At 40.6% G+C, this 23,120-nt stretch overlaps 1 protein-coding gene across 5 annotated transcripts in view; it reads left to right on the forward strand.

Annotated features, from left to right (window-relative positions):
* The window catches only part of LOC128842392 (core histone macro-H2A.1), a 73,069-nt gene extending 54,096 nt beyond the window's left edge, over positions 1-18,973 (forward strand). For 3 of the 5 annotated variants that reach the window (XM_054038368.1, XM_054038367.1, XM_054038369.1), the window contains exons 6-9: positions 3,334-3,433; positions 8,928-9,017; positions 12,287-12,461; positions 18,236-18,973. In XM_054038368.1, coding sequence (XP_053894343.1) covers positions 3,334-3,433; positions 8,928-9,017; positions 12,287-12,461; positions 18,236-18,401 — 531 coding nt within the window. In that variant the 3' untranslated portion in view covers positions 18,402-18,973. Of the gene's footprint in view, positions 1-3,333; positions 3,434-5,007; positions 5,099-8,927; positions 9,018-12,286; positions 12,462-18,235 lie in introns of all 5 variants that reach the window. The other 2 variants (XM_054038370.1, XM_054038371.1) reach the window with 1 other exon arrangement.
* Positions 18,974-23,120: the final 4,147 nt, after the last annotated feature.

A 23,120-nucleotide genomic window follows, 5' to 3' on the forward strand; every position in this document is an offset into this window, starting at 1 on the left:
AAATCTGGTCGTGACAATTCAAGGAAATTCCTGATCCACAGTAAGGAACTGTTTACAGTTGACAGCTTTCACCTTTGTAACAAGATTTTGCCTTTTGCTGCTTTCAGGGCTGGTTCAGAAGGATCTATTGCTGAACTAGAGATAGCTTGGACAAACAGGTCACGGTTCCCCTCCAGAAGAACAACTCCCTAGTCTGGTGGAAAAATCAGCTCCATGTCTGCACGGCCATTGCTTTCATCCACCCAGCTCTAGCAGTAACTGTGACAGAGCACACCTCCAAACCCTCACAACTCAGGGCAGATGATCACCTAAGGAAACTGGTCTCCATATCAACCTGTTGGAACTCAAAGCAGTCAGGAATGCCTGTCTTCAGTTGCTGCCACTCATCAGGGCAAATCAATCAGGATCGTGACAGGCAATGTGGCTTGCATGTTCTGTATCAACAAACAAGGAAGAGTAAGATCTCCTTCCATGTTCATTGAAGCTATAAAGTTATGGAACTGGTTCAGATCTCAGCCATTTACCTTCCTGAAGCCCAGAATATCACAGTTGATATGCTCAGCAGGTGCTTCTCCCAGGACTATGAATGGGCATTGGACTAAAATCCTTCATGGGGTACTCCAAAGGTGGAGACTTCCAGAGGTGGACCTATTCGTCACATTCAAAAACAAGAATTGTCCCGTTCTGCTCCAGAGGAGGCCTAGGTCACCATGCTTTGGAGACTGCTTTTCTCCTTCCCTGGATGAAGAGCCTGTTCTCCAACACCACTAATACAAAAAGTGATTAACAAGATTAGACAGGGCAAAGACAGGACTATCCTTATAGTACTGACCTGGTTAAGACAGGCTTGGTATCTTTCCCTGCTTCACCCATGTGTCCAGCTGGCATTCAAGCTTCTGACCATCTCTCATCTGGTCTCTCAGGATGCAGGTCGCATGCTTCACACAAACCTAGGGGTCCTCCACCTCTGCACATGGCTTCTAGATGGTTCACAGAATTAGAATCCACCTGCTCGATAGGAGAACAACAGGTATGACTAAACATTAGAAGGGAGTCAACTTGAATTAGTTACCTTCAGAAATGGAAAAGATTCAACCACTAGTGTTACCATCACCGTCTTGTGCCTGAATTCTCTTCACTGTCAGTCATCTTGGGTTACCTGCTGGACTTGAAGAAATCAGTGTTATCAACTGGCTCTATTAGGGTTCATATTGCTGCGATATCGGCATTTCATCACCCACTAGAAGGGTTTTCCATATTTGCTCACCGTATGTCCTCAAGATTTATTAAAGGTTTAGGGAACCTGCAGCCTGCTCCTTGCTTCATTTATGAAGACAGCCTTTCTAGTAGCTATCACATCAACTAGCAGGATTGGGGAGATTGGGGCTGGCTGGCAGACCCTCCATTTATGATATTTTTTAAGGACAAGGTCTCTTTATGGCTGCACCCAAAATTCTCACCTACAGTGTTGTCAATTCACATCTTCACTGATCTCTATTCATATACCAGTATTTTTCCCAAACCACATAAAACTCAGCAGGAGACCTCCTTTCATATTTTAGATGTGAGACGGGCATTGGCCTTTTATCTAGATTGGGCCAAATAATTTCAGGAATCACCTACCCTGTTTGTCTCATCACAGAGAGACCCAACGGGTCTATGATATCTACACAGAGGCTGGATCTCTGTGTGTATTGTCACTTGCTGCGATGAAGCTGGTGCTCTACCTCCCCAATGGATAATAGTACACTCTATCAGTTCAGGCAACTTCTGCAGCTTTGGTCAACAACATTCCAGTGTCTGAAATATGCAGCGCTACTACATGGGCCTCAGTGCCTGCTTTTTCTAAACACTGTGTTTTGGTCCACATCATCAGATCTGATGTGGGGCTTGGTACTGCTGTACGTCTTCAATCTTCAACTCAATTCCTAAGCCCCCTCCTCTCTGTGGTGCTGCTGCTTGGGAGTCACCTGAGGTGGAGCAACCGTAGAGATGCTACTCGAAGAAAAAGAAGAAGAGGTTACCTTTTGCAGTAGCTGTGGTTCTTTGAGATGTGTCCGCCTCTGGGTGTTCCACTACTGACCCACCTTCCCTTCGGCTTTGTTGGACATTGAGATAGAGAAGGAACTGAGGGCTGTTCACCCACACAGCTCTGCGTACCTTTGGTGCATGGCACGAGGTTGTATCAAGCGCATATGGGGGCCGAATGGCCATTGCTAATGTAAAATCTCCAGTCAAGGCTCAAGAGGTACATTGTGCATCGGCAGTGGGGCACCCATGGGGACTCACCTCTCGAAGAACCACAGTTGTGGCACAAGGTGTATGTTTCTTATTTGAGCATGACTTATGATTTAATGAACACTTAATATGCCTTGCTCAAAACATGTTGCTAGACGTTAAAACTATATTGCCTGAGATTCACTTGATAGTTTCATTTTTAAAGAACTTAAGACATAAATGTGAGGTTAATCTCCCGATGCCTGTGCTAATTGATTTCCATCACCTTGATACATACCAATGATAAATCCTCCTAATACTGATGGCTTTGGGGATGTCTAAAATACAGCCCTGTGCGGGTATAGTTCACAGGCTGCAAGCAGTTTCTTTTTAGAAAAATATTTAACTAAAAGAAAAAGTAGAGCCCCTAAAAATATTCCACTGGATTACAGCACAAGCATGCACCATAAACACCGCAAATATACAGATAGAGTCTTACATTTACTCAGTGATGCTACTTCACCAGCCCTTCTACCAATTTAACGCAGTCCTGGACAAATAAACATTTAAGCTACTAAGGTGCAGATCATGATGTCTGCTTCTGTGACTGAAAAGGAAAGACTGGCAGTGTCATTGGAAATAAATGCCCGATTTCTCCAAAACATCTTCACACTTAATGGATTAAGCAAAGAAGGGGAGACCCATTAAAACCACCATGTACTCTGTTAAAAGTCCTGGCCTATCTAAAGAATTCCTGGCTCAACTTGATTCATAAGAAGTCGTGAGAGTATCTTTGAGCCAGGAGTTCAAGGGGGAATGGTTTATCCTTTATCATGTCAGTGCAGGAATTTCAAACAATTCTGAACATAAAACATACACTGTATAAGCTCATTAACAAGAACATTGACTTCCTTTCCATATACAGAACAATGTTTGAGTCTTGTGTTTGAAATTGATTCTTTGTTGGACCAATAACCCCTTTTATGACCTGCACTTTATTTTGCGTATTTATTTGCAGTGATGCTATCTCCATCTGTGTTGCAAAGCTTACTTTTCTGCAGCTTCTCTGATTTCCCAGCTGTCCTGTTATTTCCCACCTCATGCTTTTCTTTTCAGCTGAACCTTATTCACAGTGAAATCAGTAATTTAGCCGGCTTTGAGGTGGAGGCCATTATCAATCCTACCAATGCTGACATTGACCTTAAAGATGACCTAGGTAAATGGGGAATGGGTTGACACAACTAATGGTCACATGAAAATTATGGAACCCAGAATTTATTCTCCTGGACTTCATGCATTAAAACAAAACTTCAAATTCTTAAGTGCTCAAGAAAGTAGAACCCGGAAAATTCAGTTAAGAAGCATGATTTGCACCAAATTTAAATACTTGTATATTAATGATTAGTGATTGTCTTCAAGTTGATTGCAATTAAAATAAGAAGTCATCTAAATTCCTTTCCATAATGCTCATAATTGACTGTTAGCTACTTTGAGGGGGGGTTCTTATGTGGATTCATTAAGGATAAAAATATTCTTTGTCAGATTACTTTCAAAATAAGCAGTTTCTCCATTCTACCTGCAATCCCTTGTTTTCAAAGTAGACACAGAAATTCGTAAAGAGGGATGATCAAATAATCCCCCAAATTGGCTTTCTGCCTTGATTTCATGTTTAATTCAATCAACTGGTTTGTATGTTTTCATTAGTCTTCAATCACCCCTCTCCATCACCTTCATATTCAGTTGAAAACCAATACCGATTTTATAGCAGCATAAAACTTGAAAATATAGTACAGTGTACGGTGTATTGCTTTTATGGCTTCCACTCGGTTTCAAATAAAATATTACCCTTCAGCAGAAGTCTGTCTACTAAAAAAAAAGTACTGATCTAGATGCACTTCATGTAATACTATTTTTAATACCTGTTTTATACCTGTTCTTTTTTATTACTTTTCAGATTTCCTTAATGGAACAGTAAATTTGATTCCATTTTCACTGCATTTTATACATGAATATATCTGTGTAAATTACCAAGACAAAGATACAAGGAAGCTGAGTCTAAGTCAGTGTTCATCTAATTATATAAAAGTGTGTGTGTGTATATATAATATTTATACTTCACTTGTTCAAAAAAACCACACAAATAAATGGACTACCAGAGGGAAAATATTACATCACGCACGTATTTTTAAAAATGTAAAAAAAGCTTTAAAATCTAACTTAATTAGATGGATAAAATGTGGATTTTCAAAAAAATTACTCAGCTCTATTTTTAAAAGGACAACTCTGCCTGAAAATATTTTCCCCCCACATGAAGGTTACTTTCTTTTTAAAAGCTGACAACATGATGAAAATTGCAAATTTAGAAGTGACAGCAATGGTGGCAAAAAATGGAGAAACTAATTATTTTGTTTGACTTGATGATCCAGCATTTCTTTTTAAACAGATACCATATTTTAGTGTCATGCTCTGTGGGGTGCTGGTATTAGAGGTTTCTGCAAAGTGAAATGGGGTTTTAGATGGTTTTAAAACTTTCAAAATGATCTCATGTAATTGCTCTGACTTGTCATCCAAACATTTATTTAACCATGTCATACTCAACATTCCTCCTCCTCTTCTCCACACACCCTTCTTTACACAGACTTGCACACACTACTACTCAGAATACTCTCTTGGCCCGAGGTTTGGAGATGTAAAGGTAGGAAAACATGGACGTTGGTACATGTGTAAATGTAGAGCCTGTCCTCGGTCTCTGTCCAACGTGGTTGATATACATTTGTTTACCTGTTGTAGTTGCAAGTTGTACAGGCTGACATTGCCACGATCGACAGTGATGCTGTCGTTCACCCGACAAACTCTGACTTCTACACCGGTGGTGAAGTAGGTAATGGAAAGTTCAGTGCTGCAGAGTTTGTATGTGTGTGCATGGTCAATCAGCAGCAACAAGCTTGTCCAAGCTATGCAGATCTGCATTCCTTTCTCGCTTCCAGCAGTCCTGACTGATCGTAAAAACAAGCGAGTAAATGCAAAGTCATTGGACAGCTCTGACTTGCATAGTCAGATCAGACTTTTAAAAGCAAAGTTATAGAACGCACAACCAAAACCAAAGTGCAAGAAACAGAGGCGCAGTGCTCATGTGTGCCCAATTAAAGAGTACTAGAGGATTGTTTGTTTTGGCTATGTAAATGCCTAGACTTGAATAAAGTTGGGCCAGACCCCTCAGATTTCTGACTTAGATCCAGTTTCCCCACTCCTCACCAAGTGTGAGGTGTTCATATCTGACATCCTGGGGGTAGCCTGTCTGGAATTTCTAAACTCAGACGCTCAGTCATCTGGTCACATTTTACATATAGCCCAATTGTATTTGTGGCTCTCATAAGCTGTTTCTGTATTCTCATGTACACTTGAATAGACATGCTAGACCAAAGAGAGAATGCAGGGGGGCAGAATGACTCAAGGAGTTCCATTTAATTTTTTATTTTTAAGATTCATTAAGATGTGTAACTCATTATTTTTAATCACATAATTCCCTGAGAAGCACCTTGTATCTCAATGATTTTAAAGCATTTCTCAAATTTTAGAATAGAAATGTAGACAGAGGAGGGAGCAAAAAAGTATTAGGTCATACTGAAACTGCCTGGAAAACTTAAGGTAGAATGGAATTATCCAAACTGGAACTTGGAGTGAACATTAAGATTGCTGCTAAGAGTAGCAACCTACTCTTATAGTAAGATGTGACAACAGGGATCACAGCCTCATTTTACCACTGAACTTAACTGCACAGGGCCCCTTAATGCCTGGGATGTTATTTCATTATTGGCTTCAAGGGAAGAGTGGCTCCTACAGGATCAGCCCTTCCTACAACACCTTGGGTTTTCCTGAAAGACCTCTCTTCCAAGCAACATCCAGACAAACCCAATTCTTCATAGCTTATTAGAGCAGCAGAGACAACACCCTGAACTGGTGCAGCTGTAGACGAGCTGGCTAAAGGAAATTACACAGAAGCCTCAAAAATAAAATACAAGAATATTCTGTATTTGAATAATATGCTTCTAAAGTCTATAAGGTTCAGCTAGCTAATGTACTCGTCTCTTACTTTTTGAAGAGATGCTTTTGAAACTAGTGGACAAAGAAACTTCTATGAAAAATGCACTGATCATGCTTTCATGTATGTTCTAATTACATCTGACTGCTGGAAGAAAGAATAAAAATGCACAAATGCTTAGCTTCCGATTATTAACTTTTACCATCCTTCTAACAATTAAATGTACTGTGGGTTTATCCTGAACATTTTACAAGCCTAAATTTCTGCTTAGGCTGTTTTTCAACACTGATACCCATGCCTGCTTGAAAAGCATGAGATAATGACCTTACTCTCATGGAAGTAACACATATTTATGCCTGTGAGTAAATAAATTCCACTAATCTTGAAGCTGTGAAGCAAGACTTTCACCAAGAACCTTACTAATGTAGTGGTAAATATGCCCTTTTCTAGATACAGCTCATAATTGCACAAGAAGGTAGTGAAGTATAATGCAAAAATTAAAACTTCACTATCAGTTAAAGAAGCTAAATTTAATTTAGGAATAAATACAGAAATTAGTGTTGATCTGTATGAAATACTTTTTCTTTTCACCACATCTGCAAGAAGATAAGTATTTGGATTGTTACATGAAAAGTGAAACCCCGATTTTAAAAAAATTGATTTTATAGATTTTGTTTTCCACAGTAAATGAATCTTCATCAGAAGGGGTGGAAGCTCCATTTCTTGACGCAATTAAAACTAATCTAGGCAAAATGCCATTACGTATACAACAATGCTATAATGGCCGAGTGCTGTCACTCAGTGACAGCATATCCCTTTTCTCTCTGTAGATTCTCTGTGGTTGTGCTAGAGGGTACATGGTCCCTGCACAGTGTGTGCCCCACTTCTGGTCAAATTCACTAGCAGCCCCAAATGGGGTATTTCTGGGTGGAGTGAAAGCTCATTTTCCTTCATCCCTTTACGCTCTAGAGTGGCTGCACAGTGGGCAGCGCTAGCTAGGCCTGTTAAATAGCAAATGGCACCCCCTCCATCCTTACAGCCCTATCAAGATATGTTTTTCAAAGGCATAATACTTCTAAGCACCTCTACTCAGGTGGTACAACTCTCCCTTATCCCCCGTTGGCTCAGACTTAAGACTTCTCCTGATTCTCCAACTATAGCTATAAAAATGTGCCATTGGGAACATAGCTAATGGATGTGCAGGTAACTTCTGAGCTATCATGGAGGTAATCAGGAAAGTTGCACTCCTTTGTGAAAACGACCCTAGATTAAAATATTTAGGTGTAAAGTTGAGATGTTTACTGTGAAGAATTTAAACCCTGAACTGATTTGGGGTTCATACTAGGACAAAATGCCAAAGGTCTGATTTTGCAGTCCGTACTTGGACAAAATGCCCAGCGTCCATCAGTGATGGCGCAAGAGCATAGGATGCATACTTTCTAAAATTATTAGCATCCAAATGCAGTAGAATAAACTGCATTTAACAAAAGCAGAGTCGAAACGTCAGTAGACAACAGTTACTTAACAAACTTTTAATATTAATTTTGGAAGACCTCTAATGATGTCCAAGAAAAGCAGAGTGCTGCAGTGCTGTTAGCTCTTAGAATTGTAGCCCTGTTTAGCAAAATGAATCTTGTCGGAGGGTCTCTGCTTCACCGAGCATACAATATGTGCATTTCCATCAGAAAATGCAGTTTTCCCCTCCCAGTCAGTAACCTGAATGGGCTTCACCAAATAAATGTGTAACTCTACTACAGTTTCCAATTCTGATTGATTTATGTTTTTAAATCCGTTTTCAAAGTAATATCACAAATCAGAAACTTGGATACCACTTCTTCCTTTGCCTATCTTCTAATAAATGTGCACAGTGCTAAATGGTTGGGGGTGCTTACGTAGTTAGGGAAATGTTTTCTTGGGCTATTTTTATATGAATATATGAAACTAGAGCTGCAAAATAAGATCTAAACCATTTCGTGTTGGACTGCCTTTGTAGACTGCACCTTTTGTTGCCCTGAAACACGGCACAGCTCTCTTCCTCCCAGAGCGGCCGTGTCCAGCTCCTTAGCAGTAGTTAGCGAAGTTCATTGGAGGAGTATGTTCCTTAGAGATTCTCCTTATTTCTGAGGCTCTTCCTCTTGGTTAAAGGTGGCTCTACAAGCTGGGCAGTTGCCAAGTAAAGCAGCCCGCTGCACTCACGAGACTGTTTCATTCCTGGTGCCACCTGTTGGGGTCAGGGATCAAGATCAGGTGAGTTTCAAGTTCTTATTGTGGCAAATTGCTCTTTAAAACAAGTTATAAGAGAAAGGGGAACTGAGTCCCAGGGGAAGAATTATGAACCATCAGTCACCATTAAACTAGCCCATGAAACACAGCACGGTACCAGGAACTATGTGGTATGGAGGCAACTAGGAATGTCACCACACATGTTGACATTGAAATCAGAATAGGAGTGTTAGAGAAGGGATACAAATGCGAGGTCCTGGTGGGATTTATTTTTAAATGACTAGTTAACTCCAAAGTCCCAAAAGGTTTAGATCTTACTTTGCAGTCCCCAAAAAGATGTTTGGGCAGTAAAATCTAGGCTATATGACCACCTAAAACAATGAATGACATGTCTGCTTTAGCAACTCAGGGACAGACGGATAAACTAAAACATGTCTTTGTTCAGGGAGCACTTTGGAGAAGAAAGGTGGCAAAGAATTTGTGGAGGCCATCATTGAACTTCGCAAAAAGAATGGGCCATTGGACGTAGCAGGAGGTGAGGCTTAAATCTCTGAAAATGGACAAATAGAACGTCTGCATGTGTTGTGATTTCTAGTTGACTTTCGTTTTGGTTTTATTGTATATTGTGTATAAATCAGTCACAAACAGACCTATTTGAACATAACACTTGCATGGGTTTCTCTCGTATATTGATGTGTGTGATTGATAGCGTATGCCTGTATACATGTGTATCTATATACTTAAAGATAGTATTCTTGCTCTTTAAGGCCTCAGTCCAGCAAAGCACTTAAGCATGTGATAAGCACATGCTTAACTTTAAACACATTTTCAATTCCATCCTTATTCATCAAAGCACATACTTACATCCGATTGACCTTAACGAGACTTGAGCACATGCTTAAAGTTAAGCATCTGCTTAAGGGTGGTGTTGACTCGGGACCGAAGTCATCTGTATAAATGTGATTCTTTCAAACAGTTTATGAATTTTTCATGCCCAGTTATCAATATCTCAGTAATAGGAAAAAATCTCGCATATGGGCAATAAAGTTTGATGAATTGCAAAATGTAATATTAGGCCATCTGTAAAATTGTTGATCTATGTTGTGAATAAAGAATTCTGATTCTGCCATCTGTGTTTACACTGTAAAAATAAATACAGTGCATGCCGTTTACTAGATGAATACTGACTACAACTAGGACAGAATTTATGACTTGGGGTATGACAGGAAAAATTATCACTGTTTATGTCTGCTGTTTATCTTCAGTTTTTTTCTTTCAAGTTGCTCAGTTTTTATCAGGTCACACTCACTGCTCTGTCCTCATTTGTCCAAACTTGAAAATGGAGACGTACATTTAAACATAATGCTCACTTTGTTACTAATGGTTCTTGTTTCATGAAAATTATAGAATGAACTGTTCCCATATTCTTGATTGACTACAGTACTCTAGAGTATTCCTTATTGCTGTATAAACCCAGCCACACTGGGCTCAGCATAGTATCTGAGACTGAAGGGAAAAGTGGCTCTCAGTCACAAATCCACTTCCCCAATCCTGGGACCAGCTGGGCAGCCTGGGCTCTGTGAGGCCAGCAAAAACTGCCGCCTCCAGTTTATGACCACTGGAGAATAGTGGGCTCCAGTCATGCCCCCAGCATCCCCTGGGCATTTCCCCTATCTTTGGGGATTCCTGTTCCATAGTGGAGACTAAACCATGGTTATCTTCCTGGAGCGTAGCTGTAACCGTAGCAGAATTCTGCACACAGACCTTGTATGTTTTATAGAAAACTGTAAAATACTTCCTCTTTCAAAGCACTTTAATTTGAAATAAGTGACAATTGCTTTGAATAATTAACAGTTGTCCTCCAGAGTCCCCATAGTTCCATCAGAAGGCTCTCTCCATTTCAGAGACAGTAAAACTAGTGAGGCATGTCGGCACAGTATTTTCCTCTTGCAGTTTGAAGGTATTACAAGTGAAGAGAGGTACTGAACTGGTCACATCAGAGTCGCACGATACATAAAATTCCACTGACTAGAGATGTGTCAGCTGGCTTTATTAGATTTTTCTTGGATTTATGATGTATTCTGAATCTGCCAACTTTTTAGAGCTAATTATGACAAAATTGCCTCGCACTGAGGTTATTCAATATGTTGAGCATCTGCAGGCCCCAAAGTGCACAAATGCTTGTGCTTCCATTGCCCCTTAGAATTTACCCTGCTGCAGTCCGAATTCCACATGCCAAGGTCTATTTTCTCTTTTTTTGCGGCACCTACAGGATAATATCCATATGTGATAACATGGCTCCAGGAATTATTGTATGGAGTTGTTTTTACAATATGGCCACCATATTGTAATAACAGAGTGCTCCATAAACATTCCAGCATGGAAGAGAGAATTTCTTGCCAAGAGGAGCATTTGCAGGTCTGATAGTTAGAAGCAAGCTCCCATTTCGTACCCACAATTTCGTGGGCACAGATAGCTTCAGCCACAGATGCAATTAGATGTCTGTCTGACTGTGAACTGCTATTCAAGTTTGTATTGTGTGACTAACTTTGTACTTGAGCCTATGAATAGGCATTTTTTTAATGAACCAAAGTAAGTAACATTAAATTCTTGTATTTTCCATCACTGAACTGCGGGTGCAGAATAGAGACACAATCTGACCCTGAGCTCCCTGGTATGCACGTAGTCTGCTCCCTTCTCTGCACCCAATCAGCTGTGCAGAGGAAGGTGAGAGGTGGTGAGGCTATGGCCCTGCCCTGCCCTCTTGGGAGATTTATGTTCCCAAGTCACAGAAACCATCTCTGCACTCGCAGAGCCTGGAGACTGATTGTCACTAGTCCATTTGTGGGGTGTCCTTGTGTCCCTTGCACATCAGTGCCAGGGTTGAGGTGCCATGATATAATTAGCATATAAAATGCCCTCTTCCATTCCCTGGCACACACAAGATCATGTCTTCTGATATATAAAAACAATACATCAAATGCTGTAAATCCATAAATCCGTACTGGACAGTTGTCTCATTAAATAATGAAAGAGGTAAACTAGAAAACAGCATTGTATCAGTCATCAAGGGTGAGGTGATGCATGCGACCAAGAAATTTTAAAGTAACATCAATCCAAAACTCTCTCTTGAAATTAGACAAAATAGACTCACTCATACTAAATCAGAAACAGAGTGCCGCATTGGCAGGGGATAAAAGAAAACAGTTGTATAATTACTGTAGCTTTTCCTGTCGATTTATAGATGCATCATAATCTTTGCATTTGATGTCATTTGGGCTGCAGTCTAATCAAAAGCTGGCTCAACAAATTGTATATTAACACCAAACCTCTAAAGATCACAGAGGTAGTTAATCTGAGACTGGAACAACATCCTGGCACATACTGTAACTTGACAGTAACATTACAATAAAACTACAGCGGCCCTGTAACAGTTTTATACTCCAACAGACAACCCAACTTTGTAACATATTATCTGATAAAATGAGAAGAAAGTTGCAATAAAGTGCCCACTTCAAATTTATGTCTCCTCTAAATTGCCAGTGATAGATTTTGTTCTCTATTCATTGAGGTCTATTATAGTTGTAATTTACAAATTACTCCAACAAAACGTAGTAGCAAATGTAAAACAGTCTATGTAATCATGTTATCTCTTCAGGCTATTTGATTTGTATGATAAAGGATCCACTGGGATTATAGCAGTGACTGTCAGCTGTTTACAGTTTTAATCACACTTCCACATATGTACTTTTTTAATCCTGACAAGATGAAAGCAATTAAATTTCCCTTTCTGTTTCTTACTAGCTGTTGTCAGTGCAGGCCATGGACTGCCTGCTAAATTTGTGATTCACTGTAATAGCCCGGGTTGGGGTTCAGACAAATGTGAGGAGCTGCTGGAAAAGACAGTGAAGAACTGCTTGGCTCTGGCAGATGAAAAGAAGCTGAAGTCAATTGCATTTCCTTCAATTGGCAGTGGCAGGTAAGGTTGTCATGCAAACCTATTACCTAACTTGGTGTGGGTCAGATTTTCTAATGCAACCCTACGTCCTTCAGTCCTTACTTGGGCATAACTCCCATTGCGGCAATATTGATTTATTCTTGTTCACCCACTCAATTCAGATCTCTTTAATGAAATTGCCCCTTGCTTGTAGACTAGTTCAACCAGTAAATCCCAATTGAAATACTCTAGTGAATCATAGTTCAGACTTGAGCAGGTTTAACAATAATCCCTGCAGAATCATAAAGTACACAAATACGTTCAAGTGAATAAAATGCATTTTTATGAGTGCATTCAAATATTTTAAATTAACACATTTTAATAATCTAACAAAAACTTGAAAAATAAACATGAAGAAAAGGAATCTATCTTACCAAGATTTAGTGTGTAGTTAGCCCCACTGCGAATATGTCGTATGATAGCAACAAGACTTGGCTTAGTGTTAGTCTAAGTATCGGCGGTTAAACACTTAGGGTATGTCTACATGGCAATAAAACACCGGAGGCCAGCCCATGCCAGCTGATTCGTGCTCCTGGGCTCAGGATGTGAGGCTATACAATTTCATCGTAGATTTTTGGGGTGGGCTGGAGCCCAGGCTCTGGGACTCTCCCCCTTAGCCCCCCACCCCCCAAAGGGGCTCTATTTCAGTGGGGAATTGATTCCTGTATATCCTTCATACAGTGTAAAGCACTGTTGGATCCTTTGGAATAATTTGCACTATAAAATGTAAATTTTCCCTATCATTTTTATTGAAACAGAAGGGATATACGTCATACCAGGTTTAAAAATACAAGTTAATAGCGCATACAGAAAGAATGTTGGCATATGTCACTTTAAGAGCATGTAACATTATGCAGCTTCAAGGAGACTTTTTGTGGAGAACAATGTTTATGCAAAGTGTACTGCTCGACATGGTATATTTTTTTCTCAACTGGATGACTTACAGAAGCTGTTGTTACAAGGAGTGTATTGCTGTTGAATAGAATGAAATCCCAAATAATCATTCCATTCACATTCAATTGTGAGCCAGTCTGACTGATGGACAAGATTTTGGGGTATATTCTCTTGGTATGGGCATGTAATTCTCACTGAAGCCAATGAGAATGTTGGGGATTGCAGCCTTCAGAACATGGAAGATATAAATACTTAGGTGTTTTCTTTAATTCAAGTGGGTAACAAGCGGAATGTAATTAATTTCGATGAAGGAGAATATATTCATTCTGTCTCTACTGTTGTTTTATAAAGTAAAAAGTTTTTTTTTTTTTTTTTTAAATAAATAAAGCTTTTAAGGACAACAGACGCCAAAGGCCGCACATGCACACAGCTGTTCTGGTAGGGACATCTGCCAAACAGACATCACCCAATAAACCCACGTAAACGGCCTCATTCTCTTTTATGGCTGAGGAATGGGATTCTGTGAGGGCAGTTACAATAAATCATTTTGTACTTCAGGGGGGAAATAAAATCGCTTGCTTGTAGCAGTCAGATGCTCAGCTAGGGCCAACCTCCAGAGAGCACAAGTCAGGGGGTGCTGTGCAAAGGTGGCTTAAAGCTCACTGGAGCATGGCCCTGGGGAGAACCACGAGGGAGAGAAGTTCACTAGAGGTTCAGGGTGAATACAAAGTCACCCCCTCTGAATGGGGTTTTATTTCAGGGGCTCTGACTTTAATCTGTATTGACACCAGTTTGGCCAAAATCTCAAACTGCAGTTTTACAAGAATTAAGCTCAAAATAAAATAATGCAATGCTATACAAGTAATTCCTGTTTTCCCTGCTGAAAGCCCTTAAGCTGGTCTCTGGTCAGCACCTCACTCCCCAGGTCTCTCTTTGCTCTTTCTAACATGTTGACCCTAAATAAACTCCCTCGCATCTAGTCAGCTTGCAGACGTGAATGCCTCCCTGGTTATTATTTTTATTTGTATTACCCTAGCTCTTACAAGCTCCAGTCATGGATCGGGACCCATAGTGCTAGGCACCGTACAAACACCAAACAAAACAACAGTCCCTGCCCCCAAGAATTTAAGTCTAAGTAGAGTTTACAATCTAATCCTGGAGCTCTCTTAATCCTGGGAATTAAGCCCCCAGAGCCCTGCCTGTATTCTCTCTTGGCATCTAATTGGGACACCATTGCGGTGGGGTGCAGCAGGATCCCTGGGGCGTGCCAAAAATTGTACACCCTATCACACTCCTTTGCTCCTGGGACTAGACTGCATAAGTCCCCCTACTGTACTCCTGTAGTAGAAACAGCCTGAAGTTCCCTCTAATTTATATCCGGCTGAAACATCCACAAGGGACCAGAGAGGGAGCTGGGGAATGGTGGAGTACAGAGGCCTACTGGCCGCATGCCCTGTTCTTTCCTAAGCCAGCAGCTGGTGAGGGTATAAGAGCTCCTATGACAGCTGTGCACCACCATTGGGTTGTTCCTACATAGGGATGCGCCTCACTAGGACAGCTAAACTAGCTTAGGAAACCTGTTCTGATAAGAGGGGAAGCATGTGCAATTTCATGTCCTCAGTTTTGAAATATCCCAGGCTTACTACAGGCAGCTTGTCCAATATCCCATTATATAGAGTACAACCACACAGTGTCAGAATATATTTTATGATAAGGTGTTGTGTGTAATATGTGGTACATGGCACAAGCAATTACCTTTGTCTTCTGGCTTTCCTACTTCTTCCAGTATATAATAAGAGGAAGAATAAAACAGTGTTTATTGGCCAGATTCAGTGTAGGTATAATCCAATGCTAAATGATGTAATACCTGTTAATGCCACGGGTGAATATGGCCCTATATCTTCAAAGTGCTGGACAAACACTAACTAATTCCCAACACTGTTGTGCAGTTTGTAAGTAAGGAGTAGTATTCCCTTGTATTACTAGTAGGTGAGTATCTCAGTAACGCCAATACTACAATTAGGCTTGGAAGGATTAGATTTTTATCGGTAAATATCGATAACCTTCGATTTCACCCTAGACACACAAACCGACAAAAATAATTTGCATTGATGGTAATTGAAATTTATAGATAAGTGGAATAAGAAAAATGCTGCTTGAGAACTTCTTAGAGTTTGATTTAAGGCTAGTTACTGGGTATATTTTGACAAAATATACAAAATCTAATTCTGCCAAGCCTAACTATAACATAAGCATTCTCTTTGCTTAAATGCAAGAGTGGCTTTAAAAAAAAAAAAAAAAACACCTTTCCTTTGCTATGTAAAACTTCTTGGTGGGAAAAAAACAACCTTGTTTCCTTAGAGCCTGATCCTATTCTCATTAAAGTCAGTGGCAAAATTTTTAATGGTGCAGGTTTTTGACCCTTTCCTAATATTTTCCAAAAGGCAAAAGTAATTTAAGAGCCTAAATCATTGAAAGTCAGTGGGCAATTTTGAAAATTTTAGCCATTGTCTTTTTTCCATGTACCAAGTACTGTTGTTCCCTATAATGCACGTCTTGTACAACAGAAAGCAGGCTCTGTGACTACTAGTCACTGACGTTCCACAGACTTCTTATTTTTATTCCAGTGCCGCTTAGCGGCCCCAGCCAGTGTCCATGTTCCAAAGCTCTGATGTACTAGGCACTATGCAGACACAGAGCAAGAGACAAAACCCTTGTCTAAATAGACCACGGTGGCCAAAGGCAGGGAAGAGAAGTGGGTACAGAGAGGTGAAATGATTTGCCCAGTGGGCACCCAGCGACTCAGTGGCAGAGCCACCCCTGACTCTCAGTTCAGTGACCTGTCCACTAAATATGCTGCCTCCCCACAATTCATCTACCCTCTCTTTAGCAACCACAGTAAATGAGGGCCTTATAACTACCTAAGTGCCTCAATCTTTAATCTGCCTGTCAGGAAACGAAGTAATGCAGCTGTAGATGCTTTTCCCAGAAGTGGCAATAACTTCATGGTGGCAGCTGTGGGGCTGACGGTTAGGAATGAGAGGAGGCCCAGATGTTTCTCTGAAACCAAACCGTCAGAATGAAGGAACCCTAACTTTTGTGCTCAAAGGCCCCTGCTCCCTCCAGCAATGTTGTGGGCCCACCCACACCTCTCCAGTAATCAGGATAGGACAGATACCCTCATAATCACCAAGGCCCATGGCCTGCCATAATCTGTACTGCCTCCCCCTTTTGTGGCCATGAATGGGGTTCCTTTGGCTTTACAGTCTCTCTGGTTCCAGCGAGGAAGGGCAAAAAGATGCTGAGATAGGAGGTGGAGAGTTCTTTTTGCAAGCTCTCATTCCTCCAGCGCTGTACCCCAGCTCGATGGTATGCAAGGATGAGAGGTGGGTAGTTGGCTCTTTGCAACAGATCAGTGTTTCTACATAGTGCGTTGAGCTGTTGTGTAGGCAGCCTATGTGGCCTTCCAAGTCTGCAGAGCCCAGAAGGTCACAGAGACATTCTCCTGGGTTGGGCCAATTGTTTCCAGTGGAGCTTAAAATGTGAGTGGCTTTTTGTGTATATTTCCCAATACAAGATATGCAAAAGACTTGTCACATATTATCAGTTCAGCCAACATTCAGATCTGTTATCCGACTGCTGAAATGTAACTAGATGGTTGCATTTTTATTGTATTTTATTTTTTGAGACAGGAGATTTTACAAGATTTTTATAGAGCCAAATGGCTGTGATAAAATAGATTGGGTTGAACTGGAATCCAGATATATGGAAGAGGATGTGACCTGGAGTGGGGCAAAACATTTGTTTGAAATCTGTAGGAAAATTCTAGTGTAAAAGTATTGAACACCTGTGGCTGGTCAGTATAATTTTTTACAGTTTCCTGTGTCGTGTAAATCTTTAAAAATACTTCCTCCGTTCCATTCAGCTCCTTTCTTTACTTCTTCATTTCTTCTGTCACCTGTCTCATCTGATTAATCCAGCTGCTGCATAGTTACTATGCACAACTGTTTACATTAGGAGACTGTGGACCAAATTCAACAAACTTGATGCAGAAGGTTCAAATTACCTTGGCTTCAGCCAGCCAAGCCCCTTTTGCCTATCAGAGAGTCACCCAAGTAGAGAAAAGTTTTGCTGCTGCTTTCCATGAGTTTTCTGAAAACTGGGCATTTTCAGCCCTGCTACTACTGTAAGTATAGAATTTAGGAGACGAGATAAGGGGTAATGTTTAATTTAGGTGAACAAGTCTCTCACATTTATGCCCTTCTCCCATTGTGTAACTTACCTGGCCTTATCTCTGAATTTCAGAGAGGCCTCATTAGGCCTCCTATTTGGCAAGCAAAAATATAGTAAGTATCCTTTATACCACTTAAAATCACTCTGTGAAATTCTCACAAGGGACTGGGAGTCACAACTACAGGGTTCTATTCCTGGGCCTGCAAATATCTTTATACACGAACAGCTTTGCTCAAGTCCTTTGGTGTCTGTGTGACTCAGTGTACCCATCTGTTAAATGGAGATAATAAATAACTTCACTGGGGTCTTGTGAGGCTTAATTCATTAACGTGTGTAGAGAGATTCAAGATCTTTGGATGAAAGTTCAAAGGATTATTGTTTTATGAGTATTTTCCTCCACAAACGTGTTTTTAATTACCGGTGCATTTGAGCTCTATGTCTCAATAGCTAAAAAACTGTTAAAACCTGAATTCCATTTGGAACTCACACACTGTTACTTTGGAGGTTTAATTACCACACTACATACAAGAGATTTCCCAGATATTGTTTGCAAGCTGCATGGCTAGTCTATCGAAAGCTTTCTGTGCAAGTCCTTCTTTTCTTTTCTTTTCTTTCTTTCTCTCCCCTAGAAATGGCTTCCCGAAGCAAACTGCTGCCCAGCTGATCCTGAAAGCCATCTCCAGCTACTTTGTGTCGACAATGTCCTCTTCAATCAAGACAGTGTACTTTGTGCTCTTTGACAGTGAGAGTATAGGGATTTATGTGCAGGAAATGGCCAAACTAGATGCTAACTAAGCCTAGAAAGCTACAATACCAGCCCTCCTACCTATTCTCCCCACCCCCCGTCCCCAGTCCTTAACTCATTGTGAGGCAGAGCACCCCTTATTTTAAATTTTGCTCATATAGGGGAATAAAGGTTTTTTTTGTTGTTGTTGGTTTTCTTTGGTTGGTTTTTTACTTTCTAAAATGTTTTTATGTTGGCACTGATGATAGTTGGCATTACTGCTGTTAATGCACTGTATTCCAGGCATCGTCTGATTTTTAGTGTAATCTAGGAGATTTTATAATTTTATTTTAATGAAGTATGGATTGATGCAGAAAGTTGTTAGCAGTCTGTAGTCTTTTACTTGTGGAAGAAACCGGCAGATCCTATTTTGTAACTGTGTTGTGGTGCTTTATCAATACATCGCGTGGCGTTCCTTTCATTTAAAAAAAAAAAGAACACATGCTACAAAACTAATTTGTTTGTTTATTGTCTTAATGATGAATCTGGGGGGAAAAACAAAACAAAAAAACTCTGTTGTCCTTAATTATATTTGCAATTTGGAATTTGTGTGAATTGATTTAGTAAAATGTTTGAACTGTTACGGTTGGTGTGTTTGAATTATTTTTTAATCCTTTGTTTGATACACCTCGACGGTTTGGGGGGATGGAATGGGTGATAAAATGCACTGGACTTCCATCCAGAATCCAAACCAGAATACTTCAAACCTGGTGCCCAGAGGTGCTGCATTCCTGCAGTTCCCATTGACTTAACTGCACCTTGGAAAATGAGGCCTTTGTCAACTGAAATAAGGGATCTCATTTTCTGGTAGGTGCTTCAAAAGTCACCCATGCAGTACCTGACTTCATTGTTTTTTAGCTTAAAAGTCAATAGATGTTTAGTTATCAATAATATTTCATCCAAGGCATGCTGTTACAATTTTTTTGAAGCCTCCACACTGTTCCCATGTGTTTTGAAGGTAGGTGGGTAATTTGTTAATCATTGGTACTGGATTATAAAAATCAATATATAGGATCCAGATTAGCCCCCGAGAGCTAATACTAGCCTGTTTTATGTTTTGTGTTTCCCAAATACAAATGAATCCTTGTATTATTAGTCCAGTTTGCATTTGGTTGCCATACTGTTAACACAGCCCAAATCGGATCCTGTAAATACAGTCTTACTTTACAGCAGTCACTTGTGTGTACTTTGGGGGTGGGGGGAAGTTTCAAAAGTTATAGGAAACCTACACTATATTTCATAGGACTGCTAGCCCTTGTTCAGAAGTTTTGCCTTTGAAACCTTGTGCTCATTCCATCTATCTTCTAGACAGAAAATGCATGTTTACTCTTGTTCAGAGAATTATATTTGCTGATGAATCCGATTCCTTCAAATTCATTCTGGTGTGATCCAAAAGCCCATTGATAGAATGAGTGTTACTGACTTCAGCAAACTCAGAATCCAATCCTGTTCAGAATCTGATTTTGTGTAATTATCAGATACGTCTGATTTATGGTCACGTGACCTCTGTTGAGATTGTTTGTCACTGTGTGCTTGTAATTCTGATTATATAGAAGTGTTACAAGGTGCAGGAAGAATAGGTAAGTTTTCAAATAAGAAATTATTAAGCAATAACAGCCTCAGTGGGGCTGTTTGTGATTTTTTTGAGGGAAGGGGGGTGGAGGGAGGGAATAAAGTAGATAATAATTTGAGCCAGAGAGAGAGAGAGTTGAAAGTTTAGTTGTCTTTTATCTTTCCTTAAGAGTGTCATGCCACACATTCTTAAAGGAAAAAGATTGAATGTGGAAGTGAAAAAATCACTTAGAATGGTATAGGATTTAAATAAAATGTTTTACTTACTGCAGTCACATTAGAATCTAATCACTATGAATTCTAGAACTGCATTTTGCACAGACTCCACTAGATGTCACTAAAAGGATTGACAAATAAGTAAAAGCATAAAATACATTTGATTTAGATGTTTTGCTGCAGAGAAATAAGCTGAATTTGTCAATGCAGCTTGCATGGAATTTATGTACATTTGTGACTTCCCTTAACACAGATGAGATGTATATATCAAAACGTGTGTGTACCGTGCTATTTACAACATCCACAGTCTTTTCTTTGCAGTTTATAATATAGTGTAATGTTTAACACCAGAATTGTTGATTGATTTTAGAGCAAATGTCATTTCCAAAGAGTCACTGAAAAACACAAATGTTTTCATTCAGCACATCCAACTTCAATTACAATTCAGAGAGTTTCAAAACTGCTTAAAATACCTCTCTCCCTGCCCCCCCTCCTCCCCGCCAAAGTGTTGAACCAATATATAGTGTTACTTCTACAGCATCAAGGCAAATACATGTTCTTCTCTTTGAAGAACAAACTGGAATTCAAATTAAAAAGGCTAGTTTGTCTTTGGCTTAGAGTCTAATACACTTACATTGGGTACTCCACAAGCAATCCTGTCGATTTCAGTGCAACTGTTTGTGAAGTCAGGTAGTCATCATCATGAGAATGGGAATCATAATCTGGCCCATTGTCAATTACACAGGATGTTAGTGAATCACAGTGGAAAAAGTCCTAATAGGCAAATGGCCCATCTCCATGTGAACAGAAGGTTTCTCCCTTGAAAAACATTTTTTCATTGTTTTGTCTGCTTTAAAAAAAGTCCCAGATAACATGTCTTCCACTACTTTCCTTGGCAGACAATTCCACAGGTGGATAGATTTCCCGTCACAGGAGGTTTCTTTAGCCTAAATTTTCCCTTTTTTTAAATTCCGTCCAACTAATCCTAATTATGGAACCTGATGTTGCACTCATTGAAGTCATTAGGAATTTAGACATTGATTTCAGAGGGGCAGTACTGAACTGTATGCTCCTTTGTATCAACCTAGATCTTTCCTCTTCCATGAATTTATTCTAAGTCATGCCAATAAAAATGATCAGCCCATTTGAAATAGGCCCAACAAACTCTAAATAGTTGAAACTGATTTGGTAATTTTATTACTTAATATTTTAAAGGGACAGTTCTTAACCCCGCATACATCTGAGTTGCTGCCTTCAAGCCTCCACACAGTTGGTGTCCAGTGCATTCCCACTCTGTGGATGCAAATGGATTAAAAACTGGCCAACTGATGGGACTCAATGTCATTGTAAATGGGAAATCATCATTGCATGGATGTGTTTCCAGTGGGATCCCACAGGGACGGGTACTCTATTTAATATTGTTATCAGTGACCTGGAAGAAAACATAAAATCATCGCTGATAAAGTTTGCAGGTGACGCAAAAATTGAAGGAGTGGTAAATAACGAAGAGGACAGGTTACTGATTCAGAGCGATCTGGAACACTTGGTAAACTGGGCACAAGCAAGTAAGTATGCATTGTAATATGGCTAAGTATAAATGAATACATTTAGGAACAAAGAATGTAGGCCATGCTTACAGGATGGGGGCCTGAGAAGCAGTGACCCAACAGATTCAGGCAGTCCTGGTGGATAATCAGCAGAAAACATGAGCTCCCAGTGCAATGCTGTGTCCAAAAGAGCTAACGTAATCCTGGGATGTATAAACAGTGGAATCTCAAGTAGGAGTAGAGCGGTTATCTTACCTCTATATTCACTTGGTGCAATGGCTGTTGGAATACTATGTTCAGCTCTGGTGCCCACAATTCAAGAAGGATGTCGATAAATTGAAGAGGGTTCAAAGAAGAGCCATGATAATTATTAAAGGATTAGAAAACGTGCCTTATAGTGATAGACTGAAAGAGCTCAATCTATTTAGTTGAACAAAGAGAAGATTGAGTGACTGGATAACAATCTATAGCTATCAACATGGGGAACAAATATTTCACAATGGGCTCTACGATCTAGCAGAGACAGGTATAATACAATCCAATGGCTGGAAGTTGAAGCTAAACAAATTCAGACTGGAAATAAGGTGTAAATTTTTAAGGGTGAGTGTAATTAACCATTGGAACAATTTACCAAAAGTTGTGGTGGATTCTCCCATCAGTGACTATATTTTTAAATCGAGATTGGATGTTTTTCTAAAGAACTGCTCGAAGAATGATTTGGGGGAAGTTCTATAGCCTGTGTTACACAGGAGCTCAGGCTAAATAATCACTGTGGCCCTGTGACGGGCAGAGCGGCCCCGCACTGGTACCACAGGGGTTAATCCTTCCTTCCTAGCAGAGGAAGCCAGGCCCATGAGGCTCTGCTGGGCATGCTCCAACTGGAGAACCAGTATAAAAGCCTGCAGAGCTGCTCACTGGGCTGACTGCTGGAGGGGACGGAGGCATGCCGCGAGCTCCTGAGGAGGGACAGCCTGCGCTCCGGGATCCGGAGCCAGCCAAGCCGGGCCGCACCCTGATGCCCAGACAGAATACATCACAGGAGGGGAACAGACCAGAGGAACCCCCCGAAGCAGAGAACCTGGAGTTTATGGTAGGAAGTGACCCAGAGGAACTTCAGAGGAAAACGGCATTAGAGCCTCACAGACGCTCGGCGTGTTTCGGGTGGATCCCCACTGAGCTGGTGGCAAGGGGAACTTGCCACTGCAAGGGGAACTTGCCACTACCAGGGACCTGGGTCGGGACACGGGGGAGAGGGTGGGTCCAGGTCCCCCTACCACCCACCCACCATGGGAATCATACAGATTCTGGACGCTAGGCCACGCTACCCTGCCTGCGAGAGAAGAGTTATATGGACTGTGGCCATTGGGCTACACTGCTGCAACGCTGGGAGCGATT

Source organism: Malaclemys terrapin, chromosome 8 (genome assembly GCF_027887155.1).
Source record: "Malaclemys terrapin pileata isolate rMalTer1 chromosome 8, rMalTer1.hap1, whole genome shotgun sequence".
NCBI classification, from domain to species: Eukaryota; Metazoa; Chordata; order Testudines; family Emydidae; genus Malaclemys; species Malaclemys terrapin.